Here is a 22,383-nt window from a genome sequence, read left to right as displayed (position 1 = left end):
AAAAGTATGGCATGAAATTATGGGAAGTCTCCTGATTTAATAGTTTGTGTAAAAATATTTTGTTGTAATTGAAGCTGGACAAATTTTTGGATGTTTTCTCAGTCAGATTGGATTGAGAGCTTCTGTGAACAATAGTTTTCAACAGGGATGTGTGAGCCAATATCACTGGTTGATATCATTATTGCTGTTATGGCCGATAACTGATATTAATCAATATTATTTGCATCATAATAAATATTGGCAGATATGGACGCCAGTGTCATTATATCAGGGATCCATATTTTTAAGTTTCACTAAAAATTCTCAAAATAATTTAAGCCTGAGGTCGCACTGTTACTTTGCAGCAAGAAGGTCCTGGGTTCAATTTCCATCCTGGGGTCTGTTTGGAGCTTCCAAGTTCCCCCCATGCAAGAGTGGGAACTGAGAAAGAAACATAAGGAAAGAGAGAAAGATGTCTGAGTTTAACAACACTTTTATTTTTTTTATAAATATGCATTATGACATCAGAGTTTTACACCCTAAGAAACATTCACATAAACACAGAGTTAAAAACTAACCATCCATCAACCACAGAACACACAACAGTGTTAAAACACCACTGAGAGAAAAACTCAGTGAGGTTAAAAAAAACTAGAAACATTAACAAAATCTTGAAATGTTTCTTTTTTTCCCCCATTGCCTGAAACTAATTACATAGTCTTATAAAACTTTATGGAGATGTCCTGCCACCTTTCATATCGTGGCTTTTTATAAAATAACTGCAAACTTTTTTTTTTCTTTTCTTTTTCTAGCTTTATTTTTATTTTAATCACCAGTAAGTATTTTATTAGCAGGTTAGCTGCCAGAGGCTACACTGTAAATATGTGTTGATGATGAACCTCATGGACCATGTTAGCAGTTTTGCAACCTGATCCGGGTTCTTTCAGAGCGTTTTTTTTTTTTTTCTAAAACAGAGAAGACAACATGTCTTCGTATGTGTAGGTTTTTCTTAGAGAGCCCTCTTTCCGCTCCAAACTGCTTTAGCGCGGGTGGCCAGAGCGCCGCCTGTTGCCTGGATACAGGCGAAGGATTGTAAACAAACAACACACCGCAGCGAAGCTAATTAAATGGCGGCATCATTAGCAGACAGCAGATTCAGGTGACCCTCATGAGCTCAACAACTCTCTCCGTTGCGATAGATAAAAAGATTAGACGTCTCTGTCTGACTGACTTCCCCTGCGGACTCGGACCCTGGGTGAGTTTTCACTGTCCAGCTCAATATCTTTACTTCAAGGTGTACACCACTCTAATGTTTTGGGTTTTTGTGTGTGTGTGTGTGTGTGTGTGTGTGTGTGTGTGTGATTTTGATCTTAGAGACAGACCAAAAATGGTCCCGATGAAGCGAGAACAGAGTCACCAGATGTCCTGCTGGACCTGCTGAGGTACCCTCGCTCTCCATGGATGTACAACGACACCTGGAGCCCCCAAGCTTCAGATCTGAGGGAGCTGGCTGTGAGAGAACCGAAGCGCCTCAGCAAGGACTTCATACTGAATTACTTCACGACGATACGAATCACTGGCAAAAATGTACGCGTTTCAAGAGATGCACAGATATATTTTACTCTGGCCTGCTCATTAGTGCAGGATGAGCATTTAGATGACTGAAGGAAAATAATACAATTAAATGTTTTTAATCATCAAACAAACGTTATTGTAAGATAAGGACAACCTGAGTAGATAAACATTGGCAGTTTTCAAATAAAGAACTGGTTTTGCCGTCAGTGAGTCTGGAACATCACTGTGGGGAAATTTTAAACCAATCTTATTTGCACGATTGTTTTAATTCAACCATGATTTAGGTTGTTTTAGGTCATGCCACGGTGTCTTAGCTAGATTTATGTCCAGACTTTGACTAGTCCACTCCAATTTTTGTTTTCAGCTGATCAGAGGTAGACTTGTTGTAGTTTGGGAGATTTTTCTGCTGAATAACCGAACTGTGTTTTAGCTCAAACAGATGCCCTGATAATCATTTATAACAGTCCGCGCACCTTTTAAGCACTTTATCAGCAGTTTCTGAAATTGGCCAACCGATCTGTCACCACATTCAGATTCACTTAAAATGAGTCTCTTCCTCTCCTTTACGATGCTTAGTTTGAATTTTCTTTACCATGTGAAGAAGCCATCGATTTGTTTTGACCAACAACTGAACAGGCGTACCTAATAAAGTGACCAAAGAGTGCATGGACATCAGCAGAGAGATTATGTTCTTAAATGTTTTTTGTTTAATTTGTAATTATTCATTGTCCACATTAATGATAAACCTTTGTTTACACACTGTTTATAAAATTTTCATCCATCCATCCATCCATCCATCCATCCATCCATCCATCCATCCATCCATCCATCCATCCATCCATCCATCCATCCATCCATCCATACTCATTCCCAAAGGACAATCTGCAGTGACCACATAATCTTAAATGCATGTTTGGGATTATGGGAAGAAGCACCAGAATAATCAAAAGAGAAGTCAATGCATCCATGCAGTCCTAACAACAGCTACACTGTGCAGCTCCAGCTGTATCAGAGGCACATCTACTACAAAAACTTAGATAAATACTTAAGTGTTGTTAGAATAAGATGCAGTAAAAACATCTCTGCAACTCGACCAACATTAACACTATGCATGAATTTGCTGATATGGTATGGGATTACCAAAAAATGAAACGTGCATGCAACAGTAAATGTTGGGTCCCAAGCAGACGTTGGTTTATGAGTTCATCAGGCGGAGAGGGACTAACTAACAAATAAACTTTGCCACTTTTTCTGTTTCTCTCAGGTCTCATTTATTGACGAAGGCTTGTTGAAGTTCTCAAAGCTGGAGGAACTGGTCCTGAGCGGCAACTTGATCTCAGAAATCCCTGCGAAGCATCTTCCCGGGACGTTGAAGGCACGTTGAAGTGTTGCATCAGAGCGCATTGGCGCGCTGCGTTTATCAGATAAAATGATGTTTCAGTAGTTTGCACATATTAGGAAAAGCCGAGTCACGGTTAATCACGCAGAGCAGGAAACAATAAATTTTCCTCCTTCATCACCTTACATCACAACGGATTCTCCTGATGCCATCAGACGTCATGCGGTGTTACGTGCGACGTCTGAAGGTTATCTGCCCTTCAAACTGAGGGCCAAAAACCTTTGCGCTCATCTAATGGCCTTGTTGCCCTTAGATGAGCCCATAAAGGCAGATGTTGCAACCCACTGAGATGACTATCTGATTGAAAGTTTTTTTGTTTTTTTTTTCCCTACAGATTTTGGAGCTGCGTGCAAATCGGTTGTCTTCGCTGAGCGGCCTCGCAAGCTGCCCGCCTCCTCAGCTGCAGTACCTGGGCCTCGGATCAAACAGCCTGGGTTCCCATCAAGACGTCTGCGATCTTACAGGAAGACACTGGTTAATACATGTACACAGACACACATAGACGAAGCACATGCAGGAAGTTGTTGGGTTTTTAAAGAGGCAACACAAAAAAAACCAGGTCAAAAGAAAGCTCAGTTACAACTGTGGGCTTTTTGATTGCTCATGAGGTAAGGATGTAAAGCCTTTAATGCCAGCTTGTTTCACTGCACCGTAGGTTTTTCTGATTCGACAGCAGATTTCAGAGGGAACTCCCACTGAAGCTCCAGAGACGGAAACCCTAGCGACTCTTTGATTTGCTTTCAGCAAGAGAGTTCATGTTTGTATGAAATCACTGATTATTCAGTGAGTAAAAGTCAGCGAGACACAGCAGATTTATTGTTTGTGTAGCTCATATAATTTAATGATTAAGCAGCAAGCAAACGTTCTAAAGCTTGTTTTTACACATATTTCTGTTTTTGTTTTGTGCGAATTTCCTTAACCTCATTCAGATTGGACAGAGAAAATCCATCAAAGTTTTTTTTTTTTTTTAACCATTATTTGTTTAGGAGAAGCGCTTTTTTAGTGTTCATATGTGAAAACCGAGGTGCTCTTTTAGTTTGCCCTTTTCTTAAAAATGTTAACATGCTTTTGTTAACATGGCAGAGATCCTGAAGGCCAGTACAGTTAACACACCTTTTGACTTTCGCCTTCTTCAGCTCAGTTTTCATCATCTGGTTTCTGGTAAAAACCCAGGTGTTGTCATGAAAGCATTCGGGATTGATTGATCTTATTCCTGCGTGAGGTTTTTTTGGATTTATAATTCTCCGTCACGACTGGTGGCCATGCATTCGCGACTGTAGCCTAAACAGCGCATACACGAGAGTGATTGACAGCCCTCCTTCTGCCTCTGATTGGTTGTGTCTGGCAGGGCAGTGTATTCGTTCACATGAAAGCAGGGAGAAGGCAGAGGAGCTCAATATTTTTCACAGATTATCTGTCTCATATTATAGTTCCACGACATATTGACGGTTTTAACAAATATGTAAAAACCATATATATATTTTTTAATAACCATTACATACTGCAGCTTTAATCAGCTGGTTAAGCAGAATGGCAGCAGGTTGAACAGCAGTTGAATCCCGCTGCTGCTGCTTCCTGACTCTTTCTGCCCGCAGGCCCTGTTTGGCGTGTTTGGACCTCAGCAACTGTAACTTCCAAGAGCAGCGACTTCTGGTAGCCACCTTAGAAACTCTCCCATGCCTCAAGACCCTGACGCTTAAGGGCAACCCCTTCACCATGACGCCGTCGTATCCAGGTTTCACTGTGGACAGCCTCCCGCAGCTCAGCTGCTTGGACTCCTCGTGGCTCACCACAGAGGAAAGGTACAACTTCTTCGGCTTGGCCAGGATAAATGGTGAGCGCATGAAATGAGGACGCCTCGTTTGGCGCATCGGAAGTGCAAACCTGTTGAGAGATCAAAGTCTCCTTTGCTGTCACAGATCTGGTGGAGGACGTGGCATCAGTCACACTGAGTCTGACCAGGCTGAGGGGAATACCAGACCCGCTGATGCATGTGGATAAGAAGGCTGTTGAGTTTCCAATCGTCACCTACAAATACTTCGTCTCATATCAGTTCTTTAGTCGTCATACGCCTGATCATCAGGTGATTTATCCTTCCTACTCCTCAGTGTCACACACACCTTTGATTTAACGCGGTTTAACGTCATTTCATTGGCATCTTGTTTTTATTTCTGATTTAAGGATTTCATCTGATCAGAATAATAACTCAGATATCTTAATATTTGTTGGGCCTCAAAACTCGACATTTATGGTTTTATGGAGCCTGTAATTATTAGAGCATTAGCTTATTCAATTGAGTCAAATTTCTTACTTATGTTGCTGCTGTTTGTAATTTTCTTTGTTTTATCAAAGCAGGTCTCTCTTGCAAACAAGATTTTGGATTTCATTTAGACAATCCATATAAATATAGGTCAAATAAAAATGTAAAAAAAACTTTAAAATGATATTTTCCTCACACAGTCCTTTATCATATTTCTCACAGAAAAAGAGAAAAAAAAATTCTTATTGTTTATTCTTGATTCTTTTTCTTATTTGGCTACATTTTAAAGATTTTAGTCCAATACAGCTTCATTTGAAAAGCACGTTATGTTACCGCAAGGATCAAAGTTGCTGTAAAAAGTACATAAAAACATAAAAATTGCAATTACAAAGACACAAAAACATAAAATACCAGAATATAAAACACTTTTAAATTGCATAACTGGCCAGGCAGTAAAAAACTCAAGTCAACATCTCATCTGGTGTCAAAAGTCAAAGCAAAGCAAGGAGTTATAGGAAATGATCTAAAAACAGTGATGTAGCCTGTTTGCTGAGCAGTGATAACTCATTTCATGGACAATTTACAAAGTTGCTTTGCCACTTCTTATCATAAAACAACAATTTTATCTTGATGTTGAGCCTTTTCTGTTCCACAGCCGGCAGAGTTGTGTCAGATAAAAGCATGCAGTCAATTTGTCACTTAGTGACAAACTTTTATCCAAACTTTAATCGGGGTATTTTCACTCATTCCGTTTTAGTCACGGTGAATCACTTATTATTAGAAAAACACACCATAAAATCTTAACAAAACTCTTGTTTTTTTTTTTTTAAATCACTAAAGTTGTACTTTTAACTCCACACCAAAAGTCAAAAGTGTTTTCGACATTCACACCAATAATGACTGTAATTAAACATCTGACCAGAACTGGACTTTCCCCTTGAGAAAACACAACTTACCGTAAGTTATAACTACCAAACTTCATATATGAGTAAAAATTCAAAGCATAAAATGATTCTCCCTTGTTACAGTTTCAGATACTATTACAATATTTTCCAACATCTGTCATGGTTTTAAAAACTTTGTATCAGATGATCTCTGACTCAAAAAGAGAAACAGTTACCAAGTAAAACTACGACATGAAAGGAAAGTGCATGAAAGTCAAAATACTTCATTCTTTTTCCTAAAGCTGTACACAGTTTTCCTATTTGAGGAGGTGCGATCCACAGTTACGCTTCACGGCCTTTCCCGTTCTCGTCTCGTCTCGTCTCGCCTGCAGGGAGAAGACGGCAACCTGGACACGTCGTCTCGCGTGACAGAGGACAACTCTGTCCGTCCAGACCCAGGATCAGATAGAAACACTGGGAAAAGCGTGTCCGCCCTGGACACTGCCGACGTCCCCGCAGTCGATGCGTACGAAACTGAACAACGTGAGAACGCCGTCCTCTTTTAAGCTTTGCACATTTTAGGTCTTCTGCCAGCATGCCTAGGTGGGCCCCATGTGGGGAAAAGGAGGGCAGACTATATGGGTCCCATATGGGTTTGTCCGCGGGTTCCATGATGGCCCCACATGGGTTTGCCCATGTAGGGCCAGAGCCCACATGGGCCCTATATGGTGGTGGCCCACATGGGTTTGTCCATTTAGGGCCCATGTAGGGCCCATGTGGGCTGTGGCCCTAAATGGGCAAACCCATGTGGGGCCATCGTGGAACCCGCGGACAAATCCATATGGGACCCATATATCAGCCCTCCTTTCCCCCACATGGGTCCCACCTAGGCATGCTGGCTGAAGAGGTGGCTTTAAAAACAGATACAAAAAATCGTATTAGTCAGTGAGAGATTATACGTTCTGCAAAGCAGAGATGGGCTTTTGCTTTGTAAATCTGATTTACTCAGAGGACAGACATCAGAGACGGTCCTTTATTTGTCCTCAGTTCAGCTTTCTCTGATCTGTTGAAATTGTGACAAAAAAAAAAAAAATTCTCTCTTCAACTCTCCTTTGATTTGAAGTGTCGCTGTACGCAACACCAAAACTGTCGTGGTCCGAGTGCGCGGACTTGAATTACACGCTGGCTTACAGGATCAGCTGCCTGGGAGACCTGAAGAAATTCTTTACTCACGGACTCCATCTCAATCTAATGGAGGAAAAGGTGCGAGAAACAATATCTGCTGGGCAATTTTAGGCAGGAAAATGTCTCCCAGCTTATTTTAAACATCTGATATTCTAGACTCTGTCGTGGCCCGCGCCCTCCGAAGAAGCCCAGCACGTCAAACCCAGCCCGACTAAAGACAAGAAAGGCAAGAGCAAAGAGAAAGTGAGTTTATTATTTCATCACCATGAAACCACACACTGTGAACAACTGGCTAGGATTCATTGATCCATTTAGTTGATCAAAATGTTGCAACCGTTAGACAACAAAGCGGACAAAAAACCCACTTTGAACGATCACAGGACAAAACGATTGCAACAGAAACATAAAAGAATAAGAAGAGAGTGAATATTGCAGGTTAGGTTCACTCACAGTGCACTGTGGAGGCAATTCTGGTTGAAAAAAAAAAAAATCAGAATCATTTCTGGTTAATTATTTAACCGGAAACAAATTAAAACCATCTGAAAGTCAGATGAGTTGGCTAATTGAAACTCCAAATAGGAATTTGGTTTTTGTAAAAAGATGATGTTGCATTGAAACAGACCTGAATTCAGACCACTAGTTTGGTTAGAAAACACAAATCAAAGTTTATATATGCGTAAGAGTTAATTCTTCAGTTTATTTCCATGTGTTTGGAGCTCACTGATAGCGAAGCCAAGCTACTACAGCAAATAGGTGATTTATCGTCAGAGATTTATTTACTTTCTCCGAATTCATCATTATGCTTTTCCTGAGATTACTCAGCCTTTACCCAGAAAATGATGTCATCATCTTTGTAGGCTTCACAACATTTGAGAGGCACACCTATGGAGGTGTTTTAGGTACACCTTAAAATCCCTGCTTCCTTGTGTTGTGACAACGTGGGGAGCGGAGGATGAAGAAATTAGCCAAGCTGCTGGTCCATGATGAGACTTGTTCACCTTCACACATCTGGTTTGACCCGGGGTACAATTTCCAAATAAATAAATGCGTCACTTTCACCTGTACCAATGACATGCAGGTGTAACCGTGTTGCGTTCTGAAGCAACACCTGAAGACATCAGATCACAAACTCTCAGTGCCACAGCAAATCTGTGGGCAGAGCGAAGAAAGGTTTGGTGAGGCTAATGGTAAAGCTGGTACATGCTAAGAAGATGAAGCTAAAAGTCCAAAGTTGAAGAAAGTAAACAAAAAAATCATTTAGCAGCGATATAAACGGTGGTAATTAAGGGCTGATTTTTGGGCTTTATTTCATCTAGCAGCACTTTTACTGTAGTTGCATAATTTATTTTGTGAAGCTATTAACACATCATTCAGGATATGACTAACTATCTGTTCACATTTTTGCAGACCAGTGAACTCCTGTTTATAAAAAGAGTTGCTTTGTGAATCAGAATCGCCGTGTTGTCTAGACAGAAGAATTCTGAGAAACTATGGAAGTTTATATCAACCCTTTGATACATTGTGACGCAGTAAATATGTATCTTGTTGCAACTTTTAAGAATGTTTAGTTGATAAAACCGATATTTTATTCTTGAAGTTTCGAGAGTTGAGATATTTTTCTTAGTGTTCTGTGTTGCTTTTGGTCAGTATAATTAACCTGTTTTATTAAAAACAACTGTAATAAGTTCGACTTTATACATGAAATGTAGTTTCTAACAAAGCAAAAGTGCTGTTAGATGGTGTTAAAATAGAAAAACATTCACATGGCATCAAGTTTTTGTTCTCTTTTTCAGGTTAAAACGCCTCCCAAAGCTAAAAACAAAAAGAAAAAAGGTCCTCCGGAGCTGGTCCACGACCCACCTATCCGAAAACTACTCAACTCAGTTCACATCCCCATGCAAAGCCTGGTCCAGGGGGGTCAAAGGGTCAGTTCTGTCTGCGACTTTGGTCCGCTGCACGTGGAGCCTCCACCAAAACAGGAGGAGGCAAGTTTATGTTGCACTGTCCATTAAACCCGTCACTGAGGCTGAACAGAAACAACGTGAATGAATTATCAGCTAAGATGGAGAACCTGGTTTACATGCAGGTTGTTTTCACTCATCTTAAGGAAACTGAAAAGAAACCGAAAGGAGACAAGAAGGACAAGACAAAGGACTGCAAGGAAGCAAAGGAGAAACAAAAAAAACACACCGAACCTCAGAAAAGTCCAAAAGGTAAATATGAGTAAAAGTTACTCTGCGTCACGTAGGACGTTTGCTCAGGACGCCACCTGCTCTCTTTCTGCACCCCAGGAAAGGGGAAAGACGCAAAGAAACGCGACATGGATGAGCACACGGTCCCGCCCGTCCCGGTCCCGCCGGTACCGGTGACTGTGGAGCTGAGTGTGGAGCTGGAGAAGTGGAAGTCGGTGTCAGACGCTTTTCATTCCGTAACGCCTGTAGAAAACGGCTGAATCGCAGAGCCGAAGTCGACACGAAAGCATTCATGAAAAAACATGAATGTGTTCTTCAAGCCATGAGAACTTTATTTTAGCGGCATGAAATTAAATGCACAGCTGACCAAATTTACACAGCAGTATTTTCTCAGTATGGTGTAAAAAAATCCCCAAACATCTACATCCATTTCCCTGTAGGAAGAAGCCAGACTTTCTTGTAAACTTCAGCAGTGAGACCAACCTGCTGGAGGGTAAACCTTCACTTTCGTCTCTTTGTTTTACAGCTCGTATAATTTTCTAATGATTGCATCCACCTTCCCGTCACCAACTCTGCAGCTTCCAAGTCCCTGCAGAAGAAAAGCATCCGGACAGCATGATGCTGCCTTCACCGTGCATCACCATGGTGATGTGCAGAGTAGACCTTCGTTTCTCTAATCCTTTGACAGGCTCATATTTTTTCACAAGTTCACCGTTTCCACATCATCATCAGTTTAGATGAATGTCTTGTTTGCATCCGAGCCATAATTTATTCTTTAGCGATTTGAAATATCCAGACTTTAACAATCTTTTATGACCCAACTCATCTGCCGTCTCCAATGTTCACAAACAGAAACGCTGGACTGACGGATTAAATTACACACAGAAGAACTTTTCTGGAAATTACTGGTTCCACTGAATTTTATTGAGGGGCATCAGAAGTAAGAAGGCTGAAACTTGAGGCACACTTTAATTTGTGAATTTTTAAAAACACTTCCTTGCACCTCATCGCCGAACCCTTCTGAAAACATTTACAAGGCAAATCTGCAAAAAAAAGGAAAAAAAGAAAGAAAGAAAAACACATAACCTTACCAAGTATTTTTGGTCTAGTTTCTAATATAAATATCTTGGTTCTGTCTTATTTCAGGTGTACCGACTAATACGTAACTTTCCAGCACAAAATAGGCATTTAAGTCAATAATTTCTTAATATTGATGAAAAATTACTAACGCACTGGCAGATAGTTAGCACCTTTTCATCAGCATTAAGGAATTGTTGAGTTAATCTCATTTTTCTTGCTGAAAAGCTATTTGTAAGTTAGTTTTGTCCCATTTCGAGTGTACCAAGATATTTGCACTAGAAACCAGACCAAACATATTTGGTAAGGCTTTGAAGCGTGTACCTTGATGGTTTTGGCTTCAATGTACCACAAATCTACAGATGTCTAGAAGAAATTAACATAAATTATGATTACTGTTCATGACTGCATGCAGACACTTTATTCATCCATAAATTTTATTTTCATACAGATATTTAAAACTTATCAAAACATGTCAAAGTATTCATTGATGCAAAAGGAAATCAGCTTCATTAATTAGAAACTTCCTGAAAAGGCCATAATAACAGGAATCAAAGGTTTACAGTAGGTGAGAATCTTAATAAATTTCCCAGCATCCATTTCAAAAGGACCATAGAAAGTTAAACCGATTGGAGCCAAAGAGCTCCGGGTTTCACCGCTCCGCTCCAGACTGTCCCCGTCATAAAGTTACATTATTAAACCTTTTAAAGAGTACCCCCTTCCCGGGCAAAAAAAAAAAAACTAAAACTTTTCGTTTTTTTTTTTTTTTTTTTTTTGTTGCTCAAAACTGTTTTCAATCAAGTATTTTACAGTTTCAAATACACAGTTTAATATACTATATTATCTCTGTAGCCCCTGACAATCTGTGCAAACAGCGGTCGGATACTGATAAATTAGCTAAACTGAAGGCTCACCACGTTCCCCATCACCCTTTCAGAACCAGGATGCTAAACATCCAGTGTCGTTCCCACTTACGAACGGCTGCCACTTTCTGTAACTTCTGGATTGCCTTAACTTTTGGGAAACATGCCGGGAACCGTTCTTCTACAAGGCAAGTGTGGACAGCAAATATGCTTGGCAAAAACAAGCATGAGAGATACACACAAGCTGAGACCCGGAAAAGAACGGCGCGACCAAAGATGTGCAAATGTATTGATTGTGCGAACGGCGGTTTTAGGAAGGCTTTAGAAGGTCTGGTCGTCGGTGCAGGACGCGGTCCAGTGGCCGAAGACCTCGCAGGTCTCGCAGTATGGCCGCTCTTCACCCTTACTGCCGTGGTAGGTGGTGTGAGGAGGGGAGTCGGGCATCTGCTCCTGTAGGGGGCAGTCTTCCGTCTCGTGGAGATCAAAGCAGTCGCAAATGTCGCAGAACTTCCTCGGAGGAGGTTTCTTCTTTTCTGGCTGCTTATCGTAACTGCAGGAGGAAATAAAGGCACCTCTCTTGAGCTTCAGTCAAAGGCAAAAGTAAATACGGGTAGTCTGCTTTGACTAGGACTTACTCATTATCCAATTCGCTTGGACTATTCCCATTGAGGGCAGCGGCTGCCATTTTCTCCAGTTTGTCTTTGAGCTCTTCATTCTTCCTCTGGAGGTCGACAATAACTGAATTCAAGAACTCAACCTGCAGGGAAAAGAAACCCGGAGCATCATTTCTGCCTCGTGTAAAACAAAACCAGAACAAGTCTTCTTACCAGGGTTTCTGTAGGCTTCAGCAACATGAATTTAACGTGTTTTAAATCCATTTTAAGAACATTATTATTTACATTTGAAACTCAAAGTAACACATGAGAAAGACTTCACAGCTGAAGCAACGTGAGCTCTGATGAGACTTAATCTGTTTTTAGACAAAACTTTGACTATGGAGGAAATTGTAGATTTAATAAAGAGACGGTGAATAAAAAGATGTATATTTGAAAGTATGTTTGAATGTGAACAATGATTTATTATAATTTGAAGTCATTTTAAAGTTATATTTTCATATTTCTATTCCTGCCGCCAACTATATGTGCTGTTATTTTAGCGCGTAGATCAGGGACGTCAAACTTTAATTTTGGGCCACGTGCCATAGATTGTACCGCTGCCTCAGTTTATACGCCCAGACTTAAAACAGACTCTGTTTATATTAACTCTTTTCTTTCTACTTCATTCATTTTTCATTTAAGGATGCATCACGGATGTGGCGTTAACTGGAACACTGATCGTTATATTTGCTTAATTATGGAAGTTGTCAAAATGTAAAGTTCATTGCTTGCTTCATGGCGACCATCGTGTTTTTATGGCGTAAAAAGAAAACTTTGAACCGCCTTGTTCCTGAAATGTGCTGTAGAAATAAACTTAACTTTAAAACTAAATGGGAGCATTTAGGTTCTGAATCGACTAAAGTTTTTTTTTTAAACTGCTTTTCACCGTTTCACAATGAAGCTGAACTTTCTCGTAGCACCTTGTCGATTTTACCAAGCATAAAAAAAAACACCCACATTCATCCAGGATTGCATAGATATCTTGAATATTAGCTGTGTGTCACCACATCCCCTCTAATGATCACGAGGTGGTGATTTTCTGCCGAGTTGTCAGCTTAAGATAAATCAACGCTTGTACTGAGTCACTGGGAGTGTAAGAAAAATCTCCCAGTCTGAGTGTTTCAACGAGAAACCAATCTGATATCTACGGTACCCTTTCGACCATCAGATGTTTTTACTTGGGATGTAATTAGGGCCTGATTAAGTACTGATGAAACAAGCGTGATCGATCTCTAGGTGACATGACAAATAAATTGTGGTTTAAGTGAATGGAAGCCACAGTGAGAAGCATGCACAGATGGAGATGATGAGAAACTTGAACAAACCGCTTCCTGATGGAGGTGTAGCAATGCCAACATCAGAAAAAGCACAGAAGAGGCGGATTTAAAGAGAAAAAGATAAAAAAAAAAAAAAAAAAGGTAATCAAAATCGGCAGCGGCCCCACACTGTGACAGACATCACACTTACATCATCGCAGACACAGATAGTTCAGGGTGACTTAGGACCATAAACGGACGAGGGGAGGGGAAGCTGACATGCTGATGAAGTGAGGCTACAGGACGTTAATGCAGAATTAATCTGTGGAAACTTAGATGATCACGTCAGAAAGATCTACACCTCTGTCTAAATAAATTAGAATGCTGAAAAGTGAATTTATTACTTCAGGAATTCAATTCAAAACTTAAACCGATTCGTTACCCACAATGCTAAAGTTCACGTATTTATTTCTGTGAATTTTGAAGATTCTGGCTTACAGCGAATGAAAACCCAAGTCAGTTTCTCTGTATTTTACAATATTTCCAAACATCACTAATTACAATAATAATTAATAAAGACATAATTAATGGAGAAATGTTATGTTCCACACAAAATGGCTAACTTGTTTGTTCAGCTGACAGTCATCGACTAATCACACCCACACGGAGGGTAAACTACTGAAGATTGTTGCTGAAAAAGGTTTTCCTCACGCATCATAAATGATGAAAGTTAAGTGGGAAGACAAAGTTTGGTTGTAAAAGGTTCACAAGTAGCATGGACTACTGGTTCTACTAGAGTAGAGGTCTTCAACTCCAGGCCTCGAGCGCCGCTGTCCTACAAATTTTACACATCTAGAGGTTGGATGATATCGGACCTCGAGGCTTGGAGCTGGAGACCCCCGCTTCAGAGGATGGGGAAGCAAAACCTCAATCAGGGATTTGGAGGAAACTAGGCTGTGACTAGAGTCCGAACTCAAAGGGCCAGTGTAAGCAGAAGTACCCAGTGTGCAGGAGATGGACTACTTTAAGTGCCAAGACTCTCCTTTACCAGAGACAACGTCAGGAGGATCTTACCTGGGCTAAGGAGTTAACGCTCTAGATTAGGTGCAACGGCTTCTCTACAGATGATGATACAACTGCTTCGAGTCCAGTGCGACGTTTCTACAGCCAGTGATGGGTTGTTAGGTCGTCTACTGGTGCTGGTCCACTGTGTTTCATCAGGATCACAGTCAGCACAGCCCTCTCTTTACCCGGGGGGGGGGGATTCTACAGCACTTCATACTTCCTTTAACTAAGAAACTATATAGAGATGCTGATTTCATTTTCCAACAGGACTTGGCAGAATCCCACACAGCTAAAGGTACAAAAAGCCGGTCCAATCACCATAGATACAAGATCAAAGATGGTCCCAGGATTGTACTTTGTTTTTTTTTTTCTTGTTTGTGCACAATCTTGGCCAATAAAGCTCGTTGTGATGATGTTGCTGTGCTGGACTGGCCTGGAAACACTTCTGACTTGAACCCCACACAGAACATTTACGGGACGTGGTTAAGAGGAAGATGAGACGGACCAGAGAAACTAAAGGCCACTACTGAAGCAACCTGAGGCCACCCAAGCAGAGCTACAAGGCAGCTCACATTCATGCCGTGTTGATGCAGTAACTCATGCAAAAGGAGAGCCGAACAAGTATTGAGTGTCTATGCGACACGACAGAAAGTGAAATTTGGGTTTTCTTTAAGTCAGACATTATCCTGCTTGTTTCAAGTCCTTCCCTGGTTGAACAGAGTGGACTTGCTGAAGACGTAATTCAGTCATTTTAATCAGCTGCGCTTAGGGACGCATGTAAAACCTGCAGGACTCTGATGCGACACTCCTAATCCAAATTATAGACTGGAAAATTTCAAGGCTTCAAATATATCCATGTGTGTGTAATGACCGTCTTCAATTTAGAATATGCTTGAACGTTTTTTGACAGACATGCCCTTCTGTAACTTAAAACATTTTATTGCAGTACCAGTTCTCACCAAGCTACGAAGACTGAAGCAGTATGAATTAGTATTTAAGAAGTTAGTACACACTGATGCCCCGTACTCAAGTCTTATGTTAATTGGAATGTGGTTACTATAAGAAAACTCAGGGGAAAAAAAACAGGAGGAATGTTCTTTTATTCAGGATTAGTGAGACTGCCAGACCTGACTCTCTGCAGTCTCCTTATCTTCTCTCAGTTGGTCCAAAACCGCATCTCCTGAAAACAGAAGGAAGTCAGAGCCACTTCTTTTCTAATCACTGAGCTGGAAGCCGTGTTCGCTTCGGTTGTTTGAAATGCCGCCGTACCCGAGGTCAGGTTGAGATCAGGCCTGGCAGCGAGGTCCTTCTCCAGTCTCTTTACGCGATCCTGTAGATTAGCTTTATCCTGCTCCAAAGTCTCAATTGTATTCTGGAGCGTCTTAATAGAGGCACTTTCTTCCCGCACTGCAACCAACTGTAAAGAAAACAAGATAATCGTTTCAATATAATTTAACACACGCTGGACAAATGTTACCATTTATCAATTCATCCACCAAATTTCACTTTCAGATGAGAAGGAGCTGCAAAAACAAAAAAAAACAATGAGTAATAATGCCTATGATTCAATAATGCCATCATTTATGGAGTTCAGATACGAGATGTCAATCTCCAAGCGAAAGTTTAAATGAGCTTTTAGAGAAAAGAAACATTACAGATGTAAATCTGATTCTGCGAAGACGATAAAACGTGTCAGCACTGACAGAGGTTTCCAGATAGTCATCTTCAAAGTCATGAGGAGGAGGATTGTAAACACATAAAAATGAAAGCAGGTCATTATTTGACCCAGAAGTGATATCCTGTCAGAAGTGTCTCTTGAAGGACTGGTGGGTCTGGTTTTTGCTGTAGAAAGGAAATGACGCTAAAAGCTTCATTTAGGATTCAACAGATTGAAAAAGCAGGTCTTGATAAATGTCAAAAATGCTAATGATGTGAGATAAAGTAAAATGTCAGATTTCTTCCTTACCTCACGCTTCAGTTTCTCCACCTGCTGGTCCTTTTCTGCAACTAAGGCACCGTTTTTATGAATGGACTGCTGGAGGGCAGCCTTCTCTCCACTCAGCTGCTCCCTCAGAGCGTTTTCACTGTTGAACACAGAGTATCCACTAAATGTCAGAGAAACAAAAACTCTGCTTAACATTCATTTCTAGATAACCTTTGATGTGAGTTCATGGCAAATACTTCAATAGCAAACGGGCTTTAAAAATGGAGACCTTCCGAGACAAAATACAGAAGGATGGAGGAGAGGTAGGTCATGAAAGACGGACAAGGAGGCAAAGAAGAAAAGCAAGCAAAGCAGGCAAGACACAGAATATAGGCAGGAGTTGAGGAAGAAAGGAGAGACGGAAAGGAGAAAGACGCAACGTGGAAGAAAGGACGCAAGACACCCCTGTGTCTTGTCTTGTGGGAAGGACAGACCGAAGAGGAGGCAAGGAAGGCTGGACAGAAGGACGCATAGCAACGTAACAACAAACAGGAAAAAGGAGATGAAGGAGGAAGAGAAAACACAAGGAAGAAAAGGACATTTACAAATGGAAATGAGAACGAAGCCTGGCAATCTGAAAATTTCCCACACTCCAATCCAAATTTCTTTTCAAACACTCCCAGATCGGAGAGAACCGTGAAAAAATGTTATGCAAAGAGAAAAAGCCTCCAATTTCAAAGCAATTACTACTCAGCCAGGACTTTGGCATAAAACAGACATTTAACAAATCTGGAAAAAATGTTGTGCATTTCTAAATTTAATAATGAATCTTAGAACAAAGAATGAGACACAGAGCATGTCTGCCAGGCAGCTGAGGTCAAACATGTCAATAGATTTTTCTTATGCGGTGACTGCAGACAAGTCATGATATCAGAAAGCATCAAGTACCTGAAGACATTATTTGGCAGGCTTTGAAGGGAAAGAAGTGTGATAAATCAGCCATTTAATTCAAGGACAATATATATTATTAAATGCCAATTCTCATGGAACCATGCAAGCTTTAACACACAAAAAAAAAAACTCTTAAAAGATACAATATGTACATTGTGTGATTATCTGACAACGCTGGAGTGATAAAAACATGATTAGTTTACCTTCGTTTCAACTCTTCCAACTCTTTCTTGAGTTTTGAGTGCTCATCAGTTAGCTTTGGGGGGGGGGGAAACATACACGTTTAAAAACGCTGAATTGACTTCAACTGTTACATATAAACGCAGTACAACAACGATATTGATGCCAGTACCAGTGACCCTCACCGTCCCCAGATCTCCCTGGTCTTTGTGATTGTTCGCCAGCTCCTGAGACAGCCTTTTGTTTTCCTCTTGAAGACTCTGCAGAGTCTGCGACGTCACAGATGCCGCTTCTTTAAGCTCCTCACTTATGAAACGTAAAATGATGAAATTACCCAACTGTCGGGCTGACAATATATGTTCAAACCATAAATAATGTGGTAAAGTACGATGGATTTAAAATCACTTCCATCTTGGAAAATTCACACAATCCAAGATGAGTTGTACTCACACTTCCTGGCAAAGACTCTTCAGCCTCTGTGTTTCTGTGGAAAGCTGCTCTTTGGATGTGTTCAGGTCTTCTTGATACTTTAAATTCCCTTTTCTCAATGTTTCCAGCTAAAACAAGAAAAGATACGTCAATAACCAGAAGTCTAAAGCTAAAAGATCATTTCACTGAACTCTTCCTCATGCCGCCCGTCTCTGTTAAGTCCCCACCTCAATGTGGCAGAGGTTTTCAGTCCTTATGATCCTGAGGGCCAAACTGCTCAGAGCTTTGTTTTAATCTCCCATGGCATGTTCCATGGTCGTTCACTTCTCCAGTCTACATGCGTTTTGTGGATCTGGAAAAGGCTTAGGAATGTGTCCCAAAGGTATTCTGTGTTTGTCGAGTTGGACTCTGTCAGGACTGCCTCCTCTCACTGATCCGGTTTGTTTTGTTCATGGACAATACCTTAAGTTTTGGTCTTGAAAATAAGAGTCGGGGTTGAAAAGCTCAGGGTCATTGTTTGTTTGCAGATGATGTTGGGTTTTTCAAGCCATTACCTTCAGCATGCACTGGGGTGGTTTGCAGTCGAGTGTCAAGCAGCTGGGATGAGAGTCAGCTCCTCTAAGTCTAACAGTTCTTAACCAGAAAGAGATCGGCTGCTCTCTCTCTGAAGTGTGATTAAAGTAAATTTCTAAAATTTTCTTTTACTTTAGAATGGCGATTACAAACATTTACAATTAAGCATTTTCAGCATGTGGATTCTAATACAAAATACATTCAGCAGTTGAAAAACTTCCAAGGATTTTTATCCAAACATTTTTTTTTATTACCTCAAAAATCTAAAATTAAGTCTTAAACATTTAGAAAGTTTCAAAGTACCTCTGAAAGCTCAGATAAAAAAAAAAAAAGCCAAGTTCATCTCTGAACTACTGCATCGCTGGCGTTCCTTCTGACCCAACCAGTCTCTCACCTGAGTCTGGATTTCGTCCTTGGAGCGCTGCAGTGCCTCCACCAATGACTGAGCTTCGTTCTTTTCCTTCAGCAAAGCTTCTTTCTCCTTTACGAGCTTCTCAAGAGCGTCAGCGGCGTTACCAGAAGCCTAAGCGGTGGGATTAAGACACTTAGTGAGATGAGCAGCTTTACATAAAACCAGCAAACTGACGTTAAAGCTAAAGAATCTCATTCTTGTGTGATCTGAGGTTTGGAAACCACGTACAAGTGCATGTTTTTACAATACAATTATTTCAATTTAATAAGTAGTAAATTAACAACATGCTGTTCTATTGAGACACTTTATCACCGATTAACAGACTGACACTTTAAAAAGTGTATTAGAACGTTGTATTTTTCGAAGCTCTTGTTGACGATTACCACCACAATTACTGCAACCTGTGGCCTCAGAACGGAGACTGAAAAAATTTGCGAATGCTTCCTGCTCATCAAAGGAAGCATTAGACCAGCCTCTTTGGATTAACACATCCAATAAACTGCATCAAATGGTTGGCTGCAACAAGGCGTTCAAAGTCCAACTAAAATTAAATTAGCCTACCAGTAGCTCACGTTATAAGTCCACAGGCAAAAGCTGGGAGCTAAGGGTAGTAAACAGAGGTTAGTAAATGGAGGATGAAAGTTAAGACGTGAAATTAAAAGGGAGACAAACTAGCAAGCATGCAATGTGAAGGCGGCAAAGCCCCAGCACCACTAGAATTGGTACTGGAGGAGAAATACCTCAAGCTGCTTAGAAATAGCGTTTTTTAGTTGCGACTCGAGCTCCCTGACTTGCTGGGCGGCTTCATCCCTCTTAGCCTGCAGGGCGTTCTTCTGAGCCGACAGCTGCAAAACGCTGGAGGATATTTCTTCTTTCACCACAGCAGACGCAGACGCCTCCTCGAGAGCATTCTTGTACCGTTTTTCCAAGTTTATCGTCTCAGTTTTTTGGGCCTGGAGTTCAGTCTGCAGCCGTTTGTTGCTTGCTTCCAAACACCTCACCTTTTTAAGAAGCTCCGACTGTTCGGCGAGTAAGGTTTCTTTCTTGGCGCAAAGAGAAGACGTCTCCTGCTTCAGTTCAGACTGGCTAGCTAAAAGCTCTTCCTTCACCGATGTCAACAGAGTCATCCGTTTGTCCATTTCCTCAAGCCTAGTTGCCAGCTGTTCCCTATCTTGGCCCAACTGATGGTTTTCTTGCTCTCGCCGTTTTAATTGTTCTTTTAGAGATTCCATTTCTGCCTTAAAAGACTTATTTTGTTCATCAGCATTCTTGCGGTGAAAAGATATATCTTTGTTTTCCTGCATTACTTTGGACAAAGTGTTCTGAAGTTCTTCAATTTGCTTAGACAAACCATCTTTGTCAGCTTTTGCTTTAGTGATTTCACAGTTTTCAGCTTGTAGAGTCATCTCAAGCAGGTCCTTCGCCTCCGACAGAGATGTCATCTGTTTTTTTAACTCCTGGACTTCCTGCAGCAGAACTTGGTTCTCCTTCTGGAAAGAATGGACTTTCTGCTCAGCTTCGGTCTGCAGAGACTGAAGATGATGATGGTCCTTTTTAAGGTTATCTACCTGTTGAGAAAGCTCCAAGTTGGACTTCTGAAACTCCGCTTTTACTTTATTATGATCAGCGACAAGTTCAATTTTGGTCTTTTCCAGAATTTCAACATCAGAGCAATGTTTCCGCAGTTCATTCTGTAGGTCAGTCTTTTCTCGTTCCAGAGTGGTGATCTTGGCTTCCAGCTCATCTTTTTGATACTTAGTTTCTTCAAGCTTTGTTTCCAGATGACTCTTCTGTTGAAGGAGGTCAGCATTGGTTCTGCCATAACCATCCAACTGGCTCCTAGTTGTGCGATTGTCACCAGCGAGCTTCTCACGCTCCACAGAAAGAGTCTCCTTCTCAGATAAGGCCTTGGTATACTTCCCTTCCAACTCTCCCTTCTCCTCCTCCAAACGCTCAAAATCCGTCTTCTGCTGCTCAAGAGCTGAATCCAGGCTCATCTTTTCTTTACGCAAGTTGTGAAGTGTCATCTCCATTTCAGAGTTCTGTAGACGCAATGCTTGTTTCTCCTGCTCAAAAGACGATGATGCCTCGTTATATTTTTCGTGAGAAAGGGACAACTGTTCCGTCAGGACATGGAGCTTCTCCTTGAGCTCTTGCAGCTCTCTGAAAAGGTTGTCTTTCTCACTAGACACCTTCCTCTGGGATGCAAGCAGGTCTTCTTTTTCCTGCAATAGGGTGAGCCTTTCAGAATCTGTCACTTGACTGTTTGTCTTGAACTCTTCAAGCATCTGGGCCAAGCTGGCTTTAGAGGCTTTCAGCTCTTCACATTCACGAATTTGACTCTCCAAGTCTTTCTTGGTTTGGCCGAGTTTGTTTTGGAGCTCCTCCTTCTCCGTCTCTTGGTTCTTTTTCTCCAGAGCAGCAGCGCCGACTTCAGACGACAACTCGGCTTTCTCATTTGTCAGGGTTTCTACCCGAGACTGGAGCTGCACAGTCTTCATCTTAAGGTCTTCTTTTTCCAAATTCAATGACTTCACTTTTTCCTGCAGCTCAGCATTTTTAGCGTCAAGAGACTTCCGAGCATTTTTTGCAGAATCTCGCTCTAATATCAGATCGTGTCTCTCACAGGTGAATTTTGACTCCTTTTCCTTGAGGTCCTCTTCCAGCCGGCTCTTCTCTTTGCAAACATTTTGATAATCCTCAAGCAGCTGCTTCCTTTTAGACTCGGTTTGCTCGACGTCCAACTGATGCTTCAAGACAGAGTCATTCATCTCAGCATTTTCTCTTTGAAGCTCCTTAATTTGAGTCAAATATTCACCTTTACCACGATGCAGTTCTTTGTTTTCGGCCTCTGCTTCCTGCAGCAGGTGTTTGAGATTCTCCAGTTCCTTCTTCAGTGAAGTCCTCTCTTCATCTAATTGCTTAGTACTGGTCTGTAGTTCCTCTTGAAGTTTTGAGAGTTTATCATTAGTTGCCAGGAGCTCTTCATTCTGCACTGAAACCTCTTTGCAACTAATCTCAGTGACAGAAAGTTTATTTTGCAACTCAGAAAGCCGCCTCTCCAGATTGCCTCTCTCAGCTTTATGATCTTCACTTTGCTTAAACATGTTTTCCAGATCAAGACTCTGCTTATCCAGTTTTTTTGACATATTGTCAACGTAGGAGTCAAGCTCAGCAAAAAGCCGCGGGAAAAAAAAAAGGTAAAAAAAAAAAAGAGGGGGGGATATACACACAGGGCAATGCATGAATAAATACAAAATAAACCATCTAGTCATGGATACAAGTGATATGCAAATGGAAAGGTTAAGCCTCAGAAGCATAAAAATCAGAAAGGGGGTCACACCAAAGCTTTCAACCACAAACTGTGGAGGCAGAAAATTTTCACATCGACTAAGAAACCTTTTCGATAACAATGGCATCAATACAAATAAAGGTAATTAATATCAACATAAAAGGCGTGTAGATTGCCAGGGTGTTACCACTAATGGCGGCATGAATACAATGCACTTATACAGTATTACAA

At 41.1% G+C, this 22,383-nt stretch overlaps 2 protein-coding genes across 6 annotated transcripts; one reads left to right on the top strand and one right to left on the bottom strand.

Moving 5' to 3' along the window:
• The first annotated feature begins 984 nt into the window (after positions 1-984).
• LOC106951450 (leucine-rich repeat-containing protein 43) lies at positions 985-11,323 on the top strand. 2 transcript variants are annotated; one of them, XM_015039003.1, is made up of 12 exons: positions 985-1,234; positions 1,354-1,566; positions 2,819-2,929; positions 3,288-3,427; positions 4,549-4,787; positions 4,873-5,036; positions 6,490-6,640; positions 7,221-7,360; positions 7,439-7,525; positions 9,082-9,267; positions 9,390-9,495; positions 9,574-11,323. In XM_015039003.1, the coding sequence occupies exons 1-12, from the start codon at positions 1,148-1,150 to the stop codon at positions 9,732-9,734; spliced, it is 1,785 nt and encodes a 594-aa protein (XP_014894489.1). In that variant the 5' UTR covers positions 985-1,147; the 3' UTR covers positions 9,735-11,323. The 2 variants fall into 2 exon arrangements, with proteins under 2 accessions (XP_014894489.1, XP_014894488.1); XM_015039002.1 differs by having other exon boundaries at positions 9,076-9,267.
• Positions 10,975-22,047, bottom strand: LOC106951448 (CAP-Gly domain-containing linker protein 1-like). Of its 4 annotated transcripts, XM_015038993.1 has the most exons (12): positions 19,601-22,047; positions 18,843-18,971; positions 17,897-18,003; positions 17,632-17,752; positions 17,470-17,522; positions 17,264-17,284; positions 16,358-16,475; positions 15,661-15,808; positions 15,519-15,571; positions 13,396-13,401; positions 12,050-12,171; positions 10,975-11,964 (listed from the first exon to the last, which is right to left on the bottom strand). In XM_015038993.1, the coding sequence occupies exons 1-12, from the start codon at positions 22,007-22,009 to the stop codon at positions 11,736-11,738; spliced, it is 3,516 nt and encodes a 1,171-aa protein (XP_014894479.1). In that variant the 5' UTR covers positions 22,010-22,047; the 3' UTR covers positions 10,975-11,735. The 4 variants fall into 4 exon arrangements, with proteins under 4 accessions (XP_014894479.1, XP_014894481.1, XP_014894482.1 ...); XM_015038995.1 differs by lacking the exon at positions 13,396-13,401; XM_015038996.1 differs by lacking the exon at positions 17,264-17,284.
• Between the last annotated feature and the right edge of the window lie 336 nt (positions 22,048-22,383).

This window comes from Poecilia latipinna, unplaced genomic scaffold, assembly GCF_001443285.1.
Source record: "Poecilia latipinna isolate Pla-1442-1.1 unplaced genomic scaffold, P_latipinna-1.0 Scaffold460, whole genome shotgun sequence".
Classification (NCBI taxonomy): Eukaryota; Metazoa; Chordata; class Actinopteri; order Cyprinodontiformes; family Poeciliidae; genus Poecilia; species Poecilia latipinna.
Note: the sequence above shows the minus strand (reverse complement) of the source record. Positions and strands in the feature narration are given on the sequence as shown.

Bases quoted from the DNA above. Each gene is read 5' to 3' on its own strand.
- LOC106951450 (XM_015039002.1), top strand. From the start codon at position 1,148: ATGAGCTCAACAACTCTCTCCGTTGCGATAGATAAAAAGATTAGACGT. The intron at 3,428-4,548 runs GTTAATACATGT...TTCTGCCCGCAG, and splicing joins GATCTTACAGGAAGACACTG to GCCCTGTTTGGCGTGTTTGG. The intron at 7,526-9,075 runs GTGAGTTTATTA...TCTCTTTTTCAG, and splicing joins AAGGCAAGAGCAAAGAGAAA to GTTAAAACGCCTCCCAAAGC.
- LOC106951448 (XM_015038993.1), bottom strand. From the start codon at position 22,009: ATGTCAAAAAAACTGGATAAGCAGAGTCTTGATCTGGAAAACATGTTT. The intron at 18,004-18,842 runs GTGAGAGACTGG...TTCTTGTTTTAG, and splicing joins AGGACGAAATCCAGACTCAG to CTGGAAACATTGAGAAAAGG. The intron at 17,523-17,631 runs GTGAGGGTCACT...CCCCCCCCAAAG, and splicing joins ACCAGGGAGATCTGGGGACG to CTAACTGATGAGCACTCAAA.